Source organism: Arachis hypogaea, chromosome 12, assembly GCF_003086295.3.
Source record: "Arachis hypogaea cultivar Tifrunner chromosome 12, arahy.Tifrunner.gnm2.J5K5, whole genome shotgun sequence".
Lineage (NCBI taxonomy): Eukaryota > Viridiplantae > Streptophyta > Magnoliopsida > Fabales > Fabaceae > Arachis > Arachis hypogaea.
In genome coordinates, this window is record NC_092047.1 from 50,029,479 (window position 1) to 50,048,586 (window position 19,108).

Below are 19,108 nucleotides of genomic sequence, written 5' to 3' on the forward strand. Positions count from 1 at the left end.
TGCATACCATTGTGTTTTCTTGCAGGTGTCCCCTTTGATGACAAAAGGGGGAGGAAAGCTGAAAAATTGAAAAAAGTTTGCTTGAGAAAAGTGGCTAGAACTAAAAACAGGGGCTGAAATCAAGTTGATTTATAATTATCCCTGTACATGTGTTGTTCTGATTGTGTTGCTCTGATTTATGTTTATTTTTTTATACTAATTTTGCAGGTTTATGGTTATCATAATCTATTTTTTTGTCTGTGATAAGTTTGTTTAAGCTCTGATAATTTTAGTTTGATAATCTGCAAATCTTACTCATTTTGAATGATGACCTGAAATAGTTTCATAGACTGTAAATTATTGTTTGGCAAATCCTTTTGACAAGAAACTGCTTTTTACAAGAATTAGTTTGATCTAAAGTATGTTAAGTTTTTAATATATGTTGAAAAGTATTCTGAAAGTACTCAAGCATGCTTTACTTTTTGATTGTTTTGATTGAGCAGAAATTTTTTGATAACAAATTAAGTATTTGTTTATCCTCAACTCTGCTCATAAATTAAGCCATTCAACATTGCAGAATTTTATATGTTGAATAATATAGTTGCCATAAGCTTGATTTCAAAAGTTACAGGTAAAGCTTCCCTTGGTAAAATAGCATACATTAAGGGGGAGCCATGTAACAATTGGAAAGGAAGGAATCCAAGTATTCAAAGGGAGTACTATAATCTTTGATTTCTTTCTATTTCAATTTTTTTTAATAATGTTTGTCATCAAGGGAGAGATTGATGAGTTTGGAAAACTCCAAATTAAATTAGTGATGATCAAACATTATTAATATAATTAATTGTAAAATTATTAATTTGATTTCAATTCATATATGTTAATTAAAATAATTTTGTTGTGCAGGTTTTGATTGGGCCGAAAAGAAAAGAAAAATTGTTGCAAGCCCAAATATGAATTTTACTTTTAGCATTGGTTAAATTGTTTGGCTGAATCAATATTTTGTTAATGGGCCAGATTCTATTAACATTATTATTAGCCCAATTCAAATTTTAGTTGGAAATCCAAGGCTTGGTCCGAAACCAATGTTGAGAGAAAGCAAATGTTTTGCTTCATGCTTCCAACGGATCTCATTTCCATCATGTGGTGGATTTCAAATTTAATTAACTTGAATTAACTTGCATTGGAAACATGAGAGAGAATATGCAATTGATTTGATGGCCTCATTAATGTTACACGCCACTAAGAAAGAAAGGGGAGTAGGAATTAATTCAGCTTGATTTAATTTGCTCAAATCCATTACATGCCTTTCTTTCTAATCTCTCTTCTCTCTCATTTCTCTTCTTCATTCGGTCACTTTACAGAGAAAGCTTGGAAGCTATTGGCAAGCTACCAAAGAGAAGAAGAAGCAAGTAACAAGACCATTGTAATGAAGGCAAGAAAAAAAAACAAAAAGTATGTTGTGGCTAAGATCTTCACCAAAATAAGGTAAGATTTGGTGAAGTAAGCTCATGCTCTTCATACCAAAAATGGTTGAAGAATATTTCGGTCAGAGGAAGAAGATCTCAGAGGATGGCTCGACTCTGCTTTGTGTTCACTCATCACAGAAGTTAGCTAGAGAGGCTACGTGAAGGAGGAAGCAAAACTGGAGCAGGAGGAGCTGTCATGCATCAAGAAGCATCAAGGGCTAGGAATCCTTCTTGGAGTGCAAGTCAAGATGGATGGCTCGGATTGATGAAGCTTGGTGTAAAGGAAAGACTCAGAGGTAATTGCATGTTGGTTTTAGCATTCGGTTATCTCTCCTCTCTCTGGCCGAACCGGTTTTGCATGAAGAAGAAGAAGTTTAGCTTAGTTCATTTGGTTTCAACCGTGGAGGCTTCCCCATCTATAAATAAGGGTGAAAAGCCAGGGCTTGAGGCAAGGAAAAGAGTGAGCACAGAGTTCCTATAGCTCCCCAAGCTAAAAGAAGTTCTTCTCCTTCAATATTTTCTATTTTGTAATTTTCTGTTTAATTTTGTCTGTCTTGAGTCTCATGGAAAAAGGCAAACAGTGAGGTTTGTAAGAAAAAGTCATAGAGCGGAAAAAGGCAGAGAGTGAAAAATTAAAAGAAAAAGCCATAGATGTCCTTAGAGGTCCTTTGTACATCTGTGTTGTGTTTCATGATTCTGTGGAAATCTCTTGCAAGTTGGGTTAGCACTTAGTAGTTGAAAGCTTGGCAGTAACCAAGTCAAGTTCAGGATTGGGGTTTAGATTCTGGACTTGTCCCGGATAGGAAGGGTAGTTCCTAGGGAGAATTGGTGTATGTAATCATGATGATTATAGTGAAATTCCATCATTGTTGTGATGGAGACTGGATGTAGGCTGCATTGCACTTGGCAGCTGAACTAGGATACTTCGTGGTGTGATTTACTATCTCTCTTCTACTCCATTTCTGTTTCTGCTACATAGGAGATAAAACTGGACAATATCTCGTGCCGGGTTACGAGATAAAAAGAAAAAGTCTCGTGGCTGGGTACGAGACAAAAATAAAAAAGTCTCCAGAAATTGTTTCAAAGATCAGCAAGTGTTACTAAGCGAAAAAGGGAATAAGATTCAACCCCCTTTCTCTTAGCCACTGAAAAACCATCATATATATATATATATAGTCTCCTCTGTTTCTATAACCTACGCTTTCTACCTTTTACGTTTTAAGTGCGATGCGCCTTTTTTTTCTGTCATCTTCCTTTATAGGCTCCTAGATATATTTATATCTTTCAACTATATGTATGTATTTTTGTTTCTAGATGTTGTAATGCCTTACCACATCTGATTTACGACTATAGCATAAGGTTTTGTGTGGTAGGATGTTACATTTGGACTACTGCAAGAAAGAAATCCAAGAATACTTAGAAATAGGCTGAATTAGTTCATCAAAATCTCTTTAGAGCAATATATGATTTTTATGTAATGAAAGCTTTCGAAATAGAAAAAAGAGCTCCCAGGTTAATAATTAATTACAAGCCTCTAAATAAAGCCAAAAAATAGATAAGATATCCTTTACCAAATAAGAATGACTTAATTAAAAGAATAAGTAATGCTAATATTTTTTCTAAATTTGATTTAAAATTTGGATATTATTAAATATTCCTAAAAAAAGAAGGATAAAATGATTTAATTTATTTAAAAAATTGAATTATTAATTGTTAAATTAACAATGCACTGCAATTGTATGTATATACTAAAAGGTTTAGTTTTATGCGTAAATATTAGGTTAACTATGTTCTGTTAGAGTTTAATGGAATTCTAGTTAAAGTATTTTTCAATTAAAATTATTTGTTTTTGGTGATTGTTATTTTGTAAAGTGTTATGATTCTAAGAGAATTTTTTCAATATCATGCAGCCCATCGCTGTATAACGAGTATGAGGAGGCAGCATGATGTGCCGTTAGATAATAGAATCATGCCGTACTTGTAGATGACTAGTATGGCCTATCTCGCGAGGCTCAACGACCACTTGTTTAGGTTGGATGAACCATTAACCATAATAACCATAAATACAACAGTTTTAAATGTATTTATAGTACCATTTATTAGATAAGTTTAATCTTAATCATTAAAATCAATCTAATAGCTATAAATACATTCTCACATTCTCATATAAAAATGTCATTTCCATCTAATACATTTCATATATATATATAAAATAAAAGTATACGGTAGTCTATTTTATCAAAATAACTATCAACAATTATAATAATTATAATTATATATATAAATTAGTAATAATTATTTTGTTAATTTAAATAATAATATTAAACATATATTTATTAGTAATAAATTTTTATTATTTTCAATACTTTGTCACAAAATATTAAATATTTTAATTTATTATAAAATATTCAAGTTAAAATATTTTATTTATTTCATAATTAATAATAAATATTAAAATATAAAAAAAATTTATTTCAACACTAATAAATATAATTTATTACATTAGAAATCATGAAATATATAAAAACTATAAAATAAATATTTTTGTAACAAGTTGAAATATTTTATATTATCTATTAAAACATTGAAAACAAAATAAAATTTATTACAATAATAATAATATATATATTTTATATTACTACCATTATTTTTATTTGAACTCACCTAATTATTATTAATTTATGTATATAATTATAATTAATGATCATTATTTGTTCAAATAAATTAAAATATATTATTTTAATCTTAAAAAATATCTAGCATATTTTTTATAAATATTGTAAAAAAATATCATTTTGAGTTTGATTAGTCAATTAGTTCTTTTATTTTTTTTCAATTTGTAATTAGATTCTCGTACTATTTTTTTCAATTGAATTTTTATACCACTTTTAATTTTATAATTAGATTTTTTTTAGTGTAAAAATATTAACATTAACAGAATTTTTTTTTAACAAATTGAAGATACCTACAATTAAAAACGTAATTAGATCTTTTAGTATATATTTTTTGAAAATAATATTCTATTAAATTTAATATTTTTGATACGAAAATGATCTAATTACAAAATTAAAAGCAATGTAAAAATTCAATTAAAATGAAAAAATATAGAGATATAAATTTAGTAAAACTATAACAATCAATAGAGTAATTAAAATGTCATTTTATCTTTAAATAAATATATGAGTTTAATTTTGATGTATTAAAAGAGTAAAATATTTTATATAATTATCTAATTATATCTATTTTTAAATAATTATTAATACAATAATTATTTTGGTGCTAACAAAAATGCTCCTGAATTTTGTTATCAACAAAAATATCTTCAAATGATTTAAATACAAGATAAAAATGTCTAATATTAAATATGTATTCTCAAAAAATGTTTTAAAAATTAAATTTTAATGCATTTTTTTCGCAAATATGATTAGAAAAATGAAATATTTTTATCTTTAATATTTGATAATTTTTCGTTAAGTATATAATTTTTTGTAATTTTTTTATTAACAACCAATAATATTTTTGAAAAATGAGTGAAATTTTAGAGATCAAAATTTTATCAAATTTTTCGTGTGCATTTTTTAAATAATTAACTAAATATTCTTATAAAATTTTAGATTAAATACATAAACAATTTATCAAATACAAAAGTTATTTTTCATTTATAAAATAATAATTTTTTTGAATATTTTTATTATATTTTTAAATAATTTAAATATATTTTTGTTAGTTTATTCTTTTATTTTCGTGACATTATGTGATGGGAGATAATTAAAATTAAATTCTTAATATATATTAAAATTTTACTTTTGGAATGGATAAAAAACTAAAAACTTAATAACATTGGTTATTTTCAAACTTTAAATAGTGAGGAAAATCCTTATTATTTTTTATTTTATTTTTGAAAAAATAAAAAATACATCCGAATAATTTTGTTGTTAAAAAAAATATACCCAAATTTATCAAAAAATATTTTTAAATAATTTAAAAATGTGACAAAAATACTCAATATTAAATATGTATTCTCATAAAATATTTTAGAAATTGAATTTTGATACAATTTTTTTTAAGAATGATCAGAAAAATAATATATTTTTATTCTTAAAATTTAGTAATTTTTTACTAAATATATATATTTTTGTGATTCTTTTGTCTATAACTAATAATATTTTTAAAAATTACAAAAAAATATATAATTAATAAAAAATTACTAATTTTTAAAAATAAAAATGTTTTAATTTTTAATCAAATTTATAAAAAATCGTATAAAAATTTAAATTCTAAAATATTATTTGAAAAATTCATATTTAATATCGAATATTTTTGTTCGGTTTTTGTTCCGTTTTTATCAAGTATTTTTTTATTTTTCAGTTTTTTACTCTTTTTAAAAAAATTAAATTCTATATTCATTTTCTGGGTTATGCCTTTGCTCTCCGTTGCTCCTCACCTCCATCTCTCTCTTCGCCTTTCTCTCTCTAAAATCTCAGAACTCCGAATTGCTCCCTTTCACGCACCATAGCCCTATTAATTATTATCTCCTTCTTTGGTTCCAGGTTCGTGTACCCTAATTTGTAACCATCTAATACGACGCCGTTTTTTCCCTAATAATCTATTTTGCGTTTGTTCTCGGAGCATTTCATCTGAGCCATTTCTTCGATTTCGATCAGTGTTTCTCCGCGGGAAACCGTTGCCTGAGATCTTGGTTTTGATTTCGGACATCGAATTTTTTCTCTGCGGGATTTGGGTTCTGCTTTTTCATGCAATTTGCGTCATCGAGCTGGCTCTTGCCGTCATGTTCGTTTTTTCGATTTATTTTGGGCATGTTTCTATTTTTTCTTCATTGGTTTTCGCTTTAGTTATTGTCAACTTTTTAATTTCTGTTTTAGGGTTTTGTTCATGGGTTTTTTTTTTTCTTTTTTAGTTTAATTTTTTAGAGGTGGGTTTTTGGGTTTATTAGAAATGTAAGTTTTAATTATTATGTTTTGGACTTTGAGACATGAGGGGGAAGGTACCACTCCTTTCATTAACTGATGTTTATCTTTGGTGTCAATTGATGAACTATTGGAATTTGATTTTTTTTTGTTTTAGAATTTTTACGCTTCTTTCAGTTTATCGTGACAATGTGCCTTGCTTCTGTATTTGTTATTTAATAATCGTTTAATATATAGTAGGACTTTCTCTGATGTGGTTGAAAATATTAGCCTTACGTGTTTGAGTGATTTAATTATTGCGGAATGATGTATGAATGGTTCACTGTGTTGTAATGCGATTTGGGGTTTGAGGGGCTAGGTTTGATGCATTATTTGTGTTCTTATCTGACAGCTGTTATAAGAGGAGTGTTAAGGCAATAGTGCTTGATAGGGATGGCTGGGATTGCTATTGAGGAACCTGGAGTTGGGAAGTCCGTGGAGGGAATGTTAAGTGGGCAGCGATGTCAAACTGGGGAAGCACTGGCTGAGTGGCGGTCTTCTGAGCAGGTGGAGAATGGAATCCCCTCGACTTCACCCCCTTATTGGGACACTGATGACGATGACGATGGTGGTGAATCTATAATTGTCAAAAATGTTACTTTTCTATTGTTGATGAAATTTAAGTTTAAAATTTTCCTTCTTTACAGGACCAAAACCGTCTGAGTTATATGGAAAATATACATGGAAGATAGAAAAATTTTCTCAGATTACCAAACGGGAACTTCGCAGTAATGCATTTGAGGTTGGCGGCTACAAGTGGTATGGTGCTTTCAATAAACTTACTGGTCTCAATGTGCTTTAGCGCTTAAGTATCTAAATTTTTTGACATCATTTTAATTTAAATCTATCTACGAATATTTATAACAAGGTAATCAAAGATATGAACTACCCGTATAGCACTAGGGATTTCAACTGCATGTGTTGAGAAGGCTACAGGAAAGTTCATGCCTCACTGATGGAAGGTCTACGTTGAAAAGAAAACTATACTAGTTTGCGCTGCTTTTTACCTATAAGTTGATGACTGATATTTTTCGTAGTAAATTAATAGATTAATTAAAAACCAAGTTGCTTGCTGCTTAGAGCCTCCATGTCTCACAATTACTGATTCTTCATCCTTTTCATGTTACGATCGCAATGTATTGTTTCCTTAGGCAGTCCTTATAACGTGAAAAAGCTTGCCGTCGCTGTGTATGGCGTACATATCAGTTTAGTTTTTAACCTAATCATGATGTGGTGTGACAGGTATATTTTAATTTACCCACAAGGTTGTGATGTCTGCAATCATCTCTCTCTGTTTCTTTGTGTTGCAAATCATGACAAACTTCTTCCAGGTTGGAGTCTTCTAGACTCTTCTGATTTCTTTGATGATTGTTAATTTTACCATCATCTATCGATCTGATAGTAATTGATTTCGTTTTGCATTTTTTTAAAAAACTTTCTCACTTTTTTATTTGTAATACAGGATGGAGTCATTTTGCTCAATTCACCATAGCTGTGGTCAATAAAGACCCAAAGAAATCAAAGTATTCTGGTATGTTTGCTAATAGTAGGCTTAGCTGTCGGAGTTCACAATTAGTCTAACGTCATTGTTAAGTGGTTTTCTCTCGAGTTTTCTAGATACGTTGCACCGATTTTGGAAGAAGGAGCATGACTGGGGATGGAAAAAATTCATGGAGCTCTCGAAGGTGTATGATGGATTTGTTGACACTTCTGACAATCTGATTATAAAAGCTCAAGTTCAAGTCATTAGGTACATATGATCTATTTTACTAATCTTACAAAGATCCACACAGCCATACATCATTATGTATAAATGTATATTATATAGTGCATAATCTTGACTCCATTTATTTACTTATCTAATATAAAAGATAATGAATGTAATTCTGCTAGTGACAGTGATTGGTCCTTTCCAATACCTACTACAGGATATGAGAAAGCCGGCAAGATTTGTTATTGTCTTCTTCTTGTCATCTTTTTGTTGTTGTTGTTGTTGTTGTTGTTGTCAAATATAGGTTTTATTTGGATTGATGAAAAGCTGGCAAGAAAAGTTTTGGTCAAGTTGGTTCTATAAAAACTTCATTCTTATTCTCTTATCATTTTTGAAGTAGGTTGTAACCCATGGACTGCATTTGTTGCCTTTTCTAATCCTTTAATATCTTCAATGATTATTTCTGATTTCACCTAAGTTAAACTCTGAATTTTCTGTTGAAGGTAGAGGATAACTGTTTTTTCTATGTTAGTACAGTGTTATTTTCTATTTGGTTCTTATGGCTGGATTTAACTACAATCTGCTTCAAGTTCGATGGAGTTCTTGTTATATTTTAACAGGACTCAGCTTCCTTCACCATTCTGGTTTCCTTGAATCCAAACTTTGCAACATTCATATTGTTTTTTTATTTTTTATTTTTTATATTTTATTTTTATTTTGAATTCAAAGTTGAACTTTAATGGTTGGGGATCCCAGGGTGTTCTTCACCTTGTTACTACATTATCTCTTTTGGATTGATGAAGAATTCCATAGAGATAAAGATAGGGAATATCTTTACATGAAAATAGGAGGAAGGATGAGTGTATAGAAGCATTAGCTGTAGCGAATGAATTTGTTGAAAAATGGTAATCCAAATTGACATGTAGCAAATGAATCTCTAGAATCTATCTGTGCATTGTTCTGGACAATCTGGGAAATAATGTACTAACAGAAGTGCAAAGTAAATTGATTGCTGCTTGTTTGTATGTTGGTTGTCCTGTCTTGTGTTTGTTTTAAACTGAGTTTTAAGTAATGCTTATGCTGGCGTCAGGTTGGATGTTGTCGTTTTGCACTTTTGCTGCAGTGGTGCAGTGCTCCTTGGAATTTTTGCTTCAGATGTGTGACCATATTTTTTTTGTTATTTATGCACAGGGAGAAAGCTGACAGGCCTTTTCGTTGCCTTGATTGTCAGTATAGGAGAGAACTTGTAAGGGTGTATTTGACAAATGTGGAACAGATTTGCCGTCGTTTTGTGGAGGAGAGAAGAGGCAAACTTGGGAAGTTGATAGAGGATAAAGCTAGGTGGTTGAGGTATTCTATGCTCTTCTCTAGAACTATTAACTGGTTATGTTTACCTGTAATTATTATCATGCTCCAAAATTTTTCCTGAAAAGGTGGCATATCAAACTATGTAGCCCATGACCATCTGTAAGTTAATACTCGAACCATTCAATCATATATAAGTTATAACATACTAGGATTCAGACCCTCTAAACTGAGCAAATGTGAAAAGGAGAAGGTAATGGGGTAATCAATGTTAGATTAATAACTTCAATTGTATGGTGGGTCCTCCTTAATGATTCAAAGTTGGTAAATGACTTCCCACATTAAGCAGAAACTCACTTTAGAGGACCCAAATCCAACTTCATATCTTTGATTTATTGAATCTAATGGTAATTTGCATTTGCAGCTTCTGTACATTCTGGCGGGAAATTGACCAAGCTTCTAGGTGCCGCATGTCTCAGGAAAAGACAGATGTAATTTTGAAAGTAGTTGTAAAGCATTTCTTTATAGAGAAAGAAGTGACTTCTACTTTAGTAATGGACTCCTTATATAGTGGACTGAAGGCTCTTGAAGGCCATACTACGTCAAAGAAAGGTACGGCAAAATTGTTGGATGTTGAGGAACTGCCAGCACCAATTGTTCGCGTTGAGAAAGATATGTTTGTTCTGGTGGATGATGTTCTTCTTCTACTTGAGAGGGCGGCTATAGAACCTCTTCCTCCAAAAGATGAGAAGGGTCCTCAAAATCGTACAAAGGTGAATAATAATTTGTTTTTGTAAAATGTGATTGAGGAAGTATGCTGATGGCTGGTGATAGTAGCAATTAGCAAGTGCACTGGATCTGATTTTGTTAGTATAATAATCTGATTCTCTCTGTTATGACCCTAGATATCTTTTTAGATATTGACCATCCAAAATGTCAAAGACTGGATTTCAGCCATTGTTTATGAGTTTGTCATCTTGATCAAAGACACTGTTTATAGTGTTGTGTATAGGTTGCTGGTTTGGTATTCTTGGTCTTAGGATTTATGATTTTTGCTAGATTGCTGGTTTTTCATGACAAATATGTTTGCATAGAGCAGTTTACCATTGCAGTATTTATCAACATTGACAGTATAAGATCTTATCAGCTATTCCCTCCAGTAAAAGTAACTGTCCTGTTATAAATGTGAAGAGAGATTAAATAAATGATTAATTATGTATGTGGATTTGCGTAATTTTGATGCATTTTACAGTATTATCTAACTTGACAAATCTTCATGTCTTTATTACTTCTTTCAACTATTCTTTCTTCTCGATAATAATAGGGATATGATAAGAAAAAAATAATTTATCTTCTCTAGATCTTATCAGCAGGACTGTTATTTATGTGCAGAAAAGATTAACCAAACAGGATAGTTATGTTTGACTGGAGGTAGTATTTTATACAATTAGTTGTCCTATTCCTTTATTGAAGTTTTATATCATCAGGTGCACCAAATGCCTAAAGGGCAATTGATACTTTAGTAATTCTTGAGTGTTAAGAAACCTGGATCACCTCTTTTGGCAGGATGGAAACACTGGGGAGGACTTCAATAAAGATTCTATTGAGCGTGATGAAAGGCGCCTTACAGAATTGGGTCGTAGGACTTTGGAAATTTTTGTCCTTGCTCATATATTCAGGTAGTAATGCAATTATATCTTAGAAAAGATACTCTAAAATTTACTTATATATTTAAAGTAAGCTTAAGGGAGTATTCACACTTAAGATCATTTAATGGGCAATGATCATGGCACATTCTGTTGAATTAAGAGTGAATACATACTCATGTTTTCACTTTACAGAGAAATTTGTTGTGGAGGAGTGTCTTCCTTAGTTATTGATTCTTCAATTATTCTTTATTAACTGTTTCTCTACTATTCTTTATTTTAGCTCTGTTACCTCCTGAATTAAATTTTAGGGCTCCGCATGTAGGGGTTTGTTGATCATTCTGAAGGGGCCTGTTTAAATTGACATCACTCAGCTATGATGCTAACCAATTTCATATTTCATATATTTTCAAGTTTTACTTTCATTTTAAAATTTAAAAGTTCTTTACAATTTTGTGTTTTTGAAGAGGATTAGAGTTTCTTATGAGAGTTCAGTAACTTTCTTTTCTGAGAAGTAGAGTACATGGCTTGCCTCCTATGTTATTTCAGATGTAATGGCCAGAACTTGTCTTGGGCATCTTTTGGAAATTCCAAGACTATTATTGATCCTATACAATGGCAATTATAATTACCAATAAGTTTGTCTATTCATAACCTCAGATTTGCAGTTTAGGGTTGTCTGCAAAGACTTCTGGAATGTTTCTTCTACAGAGTAGAGAATTCTTATCTATTATATTTCAGAGGATGTGAACTGTGAAGTGAGGGCTTTTGACCTTGTTTCCAGTAGATGACATGATACTCTGTAACTAAGTGTGTACTATCTAATCTTCTGAACCGTATTGAGTAATGACTCTATGACTTGATGATAATGGATAACCATGGGACATGTATGTGGAACTTGATTATATCTTCCATTTGAGACAATAAGAAATGATGCGCAGCTAGCATTATATTTAAAGTCTCATATATGATGATTCGCAATAAGCTTGAGTTCAGTGGAAGCTTGTCCACAGTCTTGTAGTCTAATATAATTATCAATGCAATAGTGAGCAAGTGCTTGTCAAAATATTTGGCAGCGCATGCTTTGTGTTCTTCATGTATGAAGTGTGGATTGTATACACCTGGTTTTGGTAATATATAATCTGTTTACAATGTTTGTATTGCTCATTCATTTCATTGATATAATTTAGTTTTATGTTGACTTGTATCTTTAAGAGACGAATGGATTATGATGTACTAATTAACTATTTCATTGGTGCAGCAATAAGATTGAGGTTTCATACCAGGAAGCTGTTGCCCTGAAGAGACAAGAGGAACTCATCCGCGAAGAGGCAGCATGGTTAGCAGAAAGTGAGCAGAAAGCAAAACGTGGACTTAATGATAGGGAAAAGAAAAATAAGAAGAAACAGGTTTGGCACTCATCTTCAGATATCATAAATTTGATTTTACTGATGCTACATCCTGTGTCATCTTAACAAAATTGGTTATACTAGAATATCTGATTGAGATTCATATGCAATCATCTGATATTTCCAGTTAATAATTTATTTTAAAACTCGAGTCAAGATTAAATCTTTCTTAGAAAATGAATCATAAATAACAAGTATTATAAAATAATCACATTATCCTGTTATTTGTAATGAACAGCAGCAAAATACATTACTATTTTTTGACATTATATTGAGTTTCTATCTTAAATCCCATGCTTTGAATATTGGTTTGTAATGAGTTCATTTCTTGGCTTGCATGATTCAACTTTATTAATGTATTTTCTACGTGTCTTAGATCTTTTGATTCTTTTCTACATATCTTTTTTCGGGATAATGATTTGGAAACTTGGATTATTTTCGCCACTAGGCTGTGTTTGTTTTGAGGTACCGAGACTAAGACTGAGGGGATTGAAACTCAATATCATGTTTGGTGGTCAGAGACTGGAAATAAAATTTCAGTCTTGGAACACTCAGTCCCTTCGGTACCTCTAGAAAGTGGGGACACAAGGGATTGAAACTTTTGGGGATGGAGATTGAAACTTTATTGATATTTCTTTGCTAAAATGCCCTCATTCGGAATTTTATATTCCAAGTCTGCCCCTCATAGTCCTTCCATTGCCACCCCACTGCCAACACTTCATATCCCTCACCTCTCACCCCCCAACCTCAGCACACCTCTCACCCCCACCACCGTATCTCTGCCATTACCGAATTCCACCACCACCAACAGCAATAAGACCAAGAACAACAACAATCTCATAAACATATGTCAAAATCAGATTCAACAATCATAAACAAGAGGATTTCAAAATCAAGAAATGAAAGAGAAGAACAAGGGGCGGAATTGGAGATCTGAGGAAGAAGAAATCTTCACCAAAGAAGCTCAACGAAAAGAAGGAACCTCTCCAATCCGAAGAAGAGGAACAGCCACAAGAAGCTGAGGGCAACAATATCACCGTTTTCAATGATCTCGTCAACACTTCCAATTTATCATCCAGGGAGGAAAAAGATCCCGAAAAGGATTCAAAGATCTTAAGGAAGAAGGGTTTGGTGTATGATCCTTCTTCTGTGTTCTTCATCAACTTCGTCTTCGTCTTCCAGTGGTGTTTTCGATTTGGGTTCAACTTAGGGTTCCTCCAAAGGTTTTGTGGATGTAGGTTATGGTGAAGATGTGGGGTGCTTCAAGGGGAATAGTAGAAAGAGATGAGAGAGAGAGAGAGAGCAAGAAAACAGAGATGGGAAAACGGGAAAGGGTTTGGTGGGTGGCTGCATGGGTAGGGTTAGGGTTTTAATTAATAAGGGTATTTTAGTAATTTCACTTATTTAAGTCTCTATTTTTATCTTAAACCAAACAAGATATTGAGACATAACTCAGTCCTATACACTTTACACCAAATGCTATAAAGACTTATTAAGTCTCTGTCTCTCTGTCTCTGTCTTCTAGTCTCTGTCTCCTAGTCTCTGTCTCTCAGTCTCAGTCTCTCTTCTAAACGCAACCTTAATACCTTATAAGCCGTTTTAGTATACTCTAATGATATTTTTCCAGATGTTCACATTCTTTTGAATTGCTTGCTTTCCTGATGTGCATGTTTTTGTGTTGGTTGGGTTTTCTGAAAATAGTTCTTTCACTTCAGGCCAAACAGAAACGGAACAATCGAAAAGGAAAGGATAAAGGGAGGGAGGAGAGGCCAACCATGGCTGTACTTGACAAGCACCATGAAAATGCTGCTGATGAGAAAAAGGATTCTAACATGGAGGAAGTTCATACTCAGGATGAAAAGTTTGAAGCCCTGGATGTTGTGTCTGATGCTTCAGACTCCATTGATGGAGTTGGTGAAGTGCTTCAGCTTGACTCAGAAGACAGAGATGCTAGTCCTGCTAATTGGGATACTGATGCATCAGAAATTCATCCTACAACTGAGGCTAGTAGCAATGGCGTAGGCAGCCTTTCATCTATGCAAAATGGAATTGCTGAGAAGAGAAGCAGTTTAGTGATGGATGACAGTTCTTCAACATGCTCCACTGATTCGTTGCCATCTGCAGTGATGAATGACCGGAACTCATTTTCAAATTACAAAGTCCAAAAGTCCCCTAGCAGGTAACCATATAGCTCATGGTGTGTTTCATGTGGATGGATTTTGATTTTCAATGATTTATGCATGTTATTGATTTGGCACTATGTATCTGTAGAAGTAAGAACCAAGGTAAAACATCATGCGGTGGAGGTAGTTGGACAACTGAAATGGATAGTCAGCTATCTGGTTCCACTGCAGAGGTTGGGGACATTAATAATGCATCAGGAAGTGGTAAAGTTGGTCAATTTGAGCCCGAGAGTGGTGTTCTTTGCTTGCAGGATCGATTAAAGTGGCTTGAGAAGCATGATAGCAAGGTGGTCTTAGTTTCGAGATATCTTGTACAATTTGCTATAATTACTGGATATGTCATGTTTTTGCCCATTGTTTTCAAGATGTCTCACTTCCTACTTGGAGAGCCAGATTGGTTTCTTCATTGAGAATCACTTCAAAAGACATTTTAAAAGATCTTGGATATGAGATGACTGCTGATCTTGTTTGCCTTATTTTGCTCCAAGTCTGGCAAAGTAATTTGATACTCTAGGGCCAAAAGAAGTTGATGATGTTTCAATATAGCTTTCATATCTAGAGAATGATCTACACAGGAATTGAACGCTCAACAATGATGCTTATATTTTTTTTTCCCTCCCATCATTCAGATGTGATTTTACAATAGTTTTTTATACTGCTTCCAAACCATAATTTTAGATAAATCCCTTTGTATCTATGTAGCAATGCCCTAGATGCTTTATGTTGAAATAGCAGGAAACTTGATTTGAAATGGTAGTAAAAATGGATAGGTGAATTCTTTTCCTTAATTTTTGTAATCATCCCATGCTTTTTTAATCTTTTTTTTTCCTGCTACAAACTAGTCTCATTTTTAATAGATGATTTTAATGTGTCCAATCTTATATTGAAGTATCTTTTCATAGTACTGTTGCAGTTTGAGCCTGATATTACTCCCTCCTACTTTTCTAATTGATAGGAAGACGAGCAGAGCACTGAAGAATGTATTGATGTTGAAAGATCTGTTGAAATAGAAAGCCTACAGAAAGAGAAGACATCAGTGGTGCCATCCTCACCAAGCAGTCCTCAAGGGAGCTTACTCTCATCTGTTAAAATGAAGTCAGAACACCACGCTAGTGCTACTGTAGATCCTGTTCATGTCAGGAAAACATCTTTAAGTGGTTCACAGCACACTGACAAAGATGCATATTTAACTACGGTATCCCAAGTAACAATTGTGTCCAAGAGAGAATTCCAGAAGACTTCACCCCCTAGATTAACCGAGAGATCAATGTCCCAATTGCCTATGATGTCACGGCCTTCAAGTGCTCCTCTAGTTCCTGGTCCCAGACCAACTGCCCCTGTTATTTCCATGGTGCAAACAACTCCACTAGTTGCACGCTCAGTGAGTGCAACTGGTTGCTTAGGTCCTGATCCCTCTTCTGCAACTCATAATTATGTTCCTCAGTCTTACAGGAATGCAATAATAGGAAACCCTGTGGCCTCTGCTAGTCTCAGTCATTCCAGCTCCAATTCAGGCGTAAACCAAACTCCTGGTTACTCACAACCACCCCCCCTGGCATCATCACCAGTATATGTGTCGCATAGCTCGGACAAAATGGATTCTAATGCTGGCCAGTCTGCTCTTCCCTTTGGCATGATTACACAGGATATTTTACAGAATGGCCTGCAGTGGCTTGACGGCTCACAAAGGGAAGCCAGCAGGAGTATGCACTATGAACCACCTTCACGACTTAATGAAGTTCAAAACCTTGACTTCTACAGGTCGGTACACAGTAGATCTCTGGGAAATATACCCAGTGAGATCCTAGCCTGCACATCGGGGTGTCAGAGCCAAGGATTGCTCGTGGATGAGTTCCCACATCTTGATATCATAAATGATCTGCTTGATGATGAACAAAGTTTCGGGGAGACAACCAGTGCAAGTTCTGTCTTCCAGTCACCCAATGATGGACCGCAGTTGCTAAATCGGCAGTTCACTTTTCCTGGAGACTTAGGTACAAATGATTTGGGGTCGTCAAGCAGTTGTAGGTTTGAGCGGTCACATAGTTACCATGATCCTGGGTTTCAGCAAGGTTATAGCTCATCTGGTGGGCATTTTGACTCACTGAGGGATTATCTTCCCCAGGTGAGTACACTACCATATGGAAATGGCAAGGTAGATAGGATGATGCCAAACCAGTGGGGGGTGGCTGGATCCGATCTGTCTTATTTAGGAATGAGAAATACGCAAAATGATGGTTACTCATACTATCAAGATTACTCAAACACGAGTGGTGTCAATGGCTATACTGTATTCAGGCCTTCAAATGGTTCCTAGAGGAAAAAGGATCAGGAAGGTTGCCTACACATTAGTAGTAAACAAAAGTAATAATGTACTTGAGGAGATTGTTGGGTTGCGTTGGATTGGAGTGAGGTTGTAATCCCTTGATAAAATATTTTGTAAAGAGAGCTGCTGAGTAATTTGCTTCCAGTTTTTATTGAAAGTAGACATGTCCTGACTTCCCGAATTATCGTTATTTCTAAGCGTTCAAGAGTTCTGGGGTTTCGGTTTTCGGGGATGTTTAGGCACTATTACATTCATTTCGAAAATAGATTTCAAGCGTTGAACTAGAGGCATCCAAATCGAAGATAAATCTGTTGTAAGCAGGCCATGTTTTTATTTGGAAGATATATGCCTTGGTATCGTAATGATTGTATTGAGGTAGAGTGAACTACTATTTTTATCTATTAAAGTTTAAAATATTGACCAATACAAAAAAAATAAAAAATATTGACAAATTTATTCATAAATAAAAAAAATTCTGTATTCACAAAAGATGAAAAAGATTTGTCATTTTTACCTATAAAAATTTGAAATTTTAATAAATTTATCATTAAATAAAATTAATAATTGAGTATTTTTATCACATAAAAATTATTTTTGTGAGTACAAAATTAATTTTATTTATATGTAGTTAAATTGTCTGTTTTAAAATTTTATGATTAGAAATAATAATTTATTCTTTGTTTGACTTTAAAAATTGATTGTAGAGACAACTTTCAAGTTAGGCCTAATGCGCAACGATGGTACGATAAAGGTGTAGTAAGCATAAACTTATTTTTAGGATGCAAGGGTCTTCTTATTATTTCTGTTGATCACATTTGAAAAAACGATTTACTTATTAAAATATATTATTAATTATATTATTGAGTCTATTATATTATTTTTACATGATATTATATCCAATGAAACTCATGTATTGGTATCATTTCATGTATTAATAGCCAGTAGTGTATTTAATCTACTTTTTTTTATGAATTGTGGTTAATAACAAATTTGACTTGGGCAAAATAGTAATTATTTTATATTAAAATTAAAAAGATTATGGATTTAGCTCTTGGAGTTATATATATATTATATATATATATATATATATATATATATATTTTAGGAAATAAAATGTGCACTAACCCTCTCATATTTTAAAACTTTTCCGTAAAAAGTTTTCTTTATTGAAATCTTTTAGTATTACATAGTTACACTTAAAATATCATAATTGAAACAATTTGAATATTTTACAATTATAAAAGCATAATATATAATATATAAATAAGCATGAAATTCAAAATCAAAGCTTAATATTGTTTCGAAAAAATAAATATATAATTTTAGATTTAAGGTTGTTTAATTGTATTTGAAATAAAATATGAATTCAATTTAAAAAGACTAAAATATTTAGAATTTATTTATAAAAAGGCTAAAATACCCTTATCCAGTACCTTATTGGTGAGACTGATATAAGGCTCGGATATTTGATATGTACTTCCCATGTCAATGTGAATTATGTGATTACTTGATGGAAACAAATAATTATAATCATTAAATTTGTTTCAAAATTTTGTTGCGATTCTATGTAAGCATCTTCAATTTGAGTTTTGCATAGGATAGTGTATGATTGCATAGAAACATTTTAATTTTGGATTTTGGGGTTGCTGTTAGCTAACCAAGTACAAGAGAATAGTAAAGCACTTTATTCGTTTTGGTACCTTGTTCCGAGGGTTACTTGAAATGGAGTTGTCTTTGGGCTTGTAAGTGAGGCCCAAATCCTCAATAGAATGTGTTCCGACTTGTCTCATGTCCTGTGACTGTTGTCCGAGTTGTTCGTGAGAAAGCGGGGACTGGTACCTGTAAAACATTCCGATGCCTAAGTCAGCAAGGGTTTTAGCAGGTTTTTTGTGTATTGGAACTTAAATGTTCTGAGTGTGTCAGGGTACTTATAGGAGATGAGCCAATAACCACCGTTGGAATAGTTCCACTTCTGATGGTAGATAACCGTTTCTTTATCATAGGATTGTTAGGATCTATCTTCTAGAAGTGGGTGAGAGATTCAGGGAGGCGGTTACTTACTTGGATGAGCATAAGCTGCCCGTTTTCGTCGGATTCGACCTCCTTAAAGAGG

General features: G+C 32.7%; 1 protein-coding gene across 3 annotated transcripts; it reads left to right on the forward strand.

Annotated features, from left to right (window-relative positions):
• Positions 1-5,800: 5,800 nt before the first annotated feature.
• Positions 5,801-17,152, forward strand: LOC112727377 (TNF receptor-associated factor homolog 1a). Of its 3 annotated transcripts, none has more exons than XM_025777097.3 (13): positions 5,801-5,998; positions 6,768-6,983; positions 7,063-7,174; positions 7,658-7,746; positions 7,878-7,946; positions 8,033-8,165; positions 9,318-9,476; positions 9,856-10,204; positions 10,998-11,110; positions 12,339-12,486; positions 14,202-14,665; positions 14,758-14,956; positions 15,625-17,152. In XM_025777097.3, exons 2-13 carry the CDS (start codon positions 6,809-6,811, stop codon positions 16,984-16,986), a joined length of 3,372 nt encoding a protein of 1,123 aa, XP_025632882.1. In that variant the 5' UTR covers positions 5,801-5,998; positions 6,768-6,808; the 3' UTR covers positions 16,987-17,152. The 3 variants fall into 3 exon arrangements, with proteins under 3 accessions (XP_025632882.1, XP_025632883.1, XP_072065363.1); XM_025777098.3 differs by having other exon boundaries at positions 5,854-6,239; XM_072209262.1 differs by having other exon boundaries at positions 5,859-6,263.
• The last annotated feature ends 1,956 nt before the right edge of the window (positions 17,153-19,108 follow it).

Coding starts and splice junctions, on each gene's coding strand:
- LOC112727377 (XM_025777097.3), top strand. CDS start 6,809: ATGGCTGGGATTGCTATTGAGGAACCTGGAGTTGGGAAGTCCGTGGAG. Junction 10,205..10,997: donor GTCCTCAAAATCGTACAAAG/GTGAATAATAAT, acceptor CTCTTTTGGCAG/GATGGAAACACTGGGGAGGA. Junction 12,487..14,201: donor AGAAAAATAAGAAGAAACAG/GTTTGGCACTCA, acceptor CTTTCACTTCAG/GCCAAACAGAAACGGAACAA.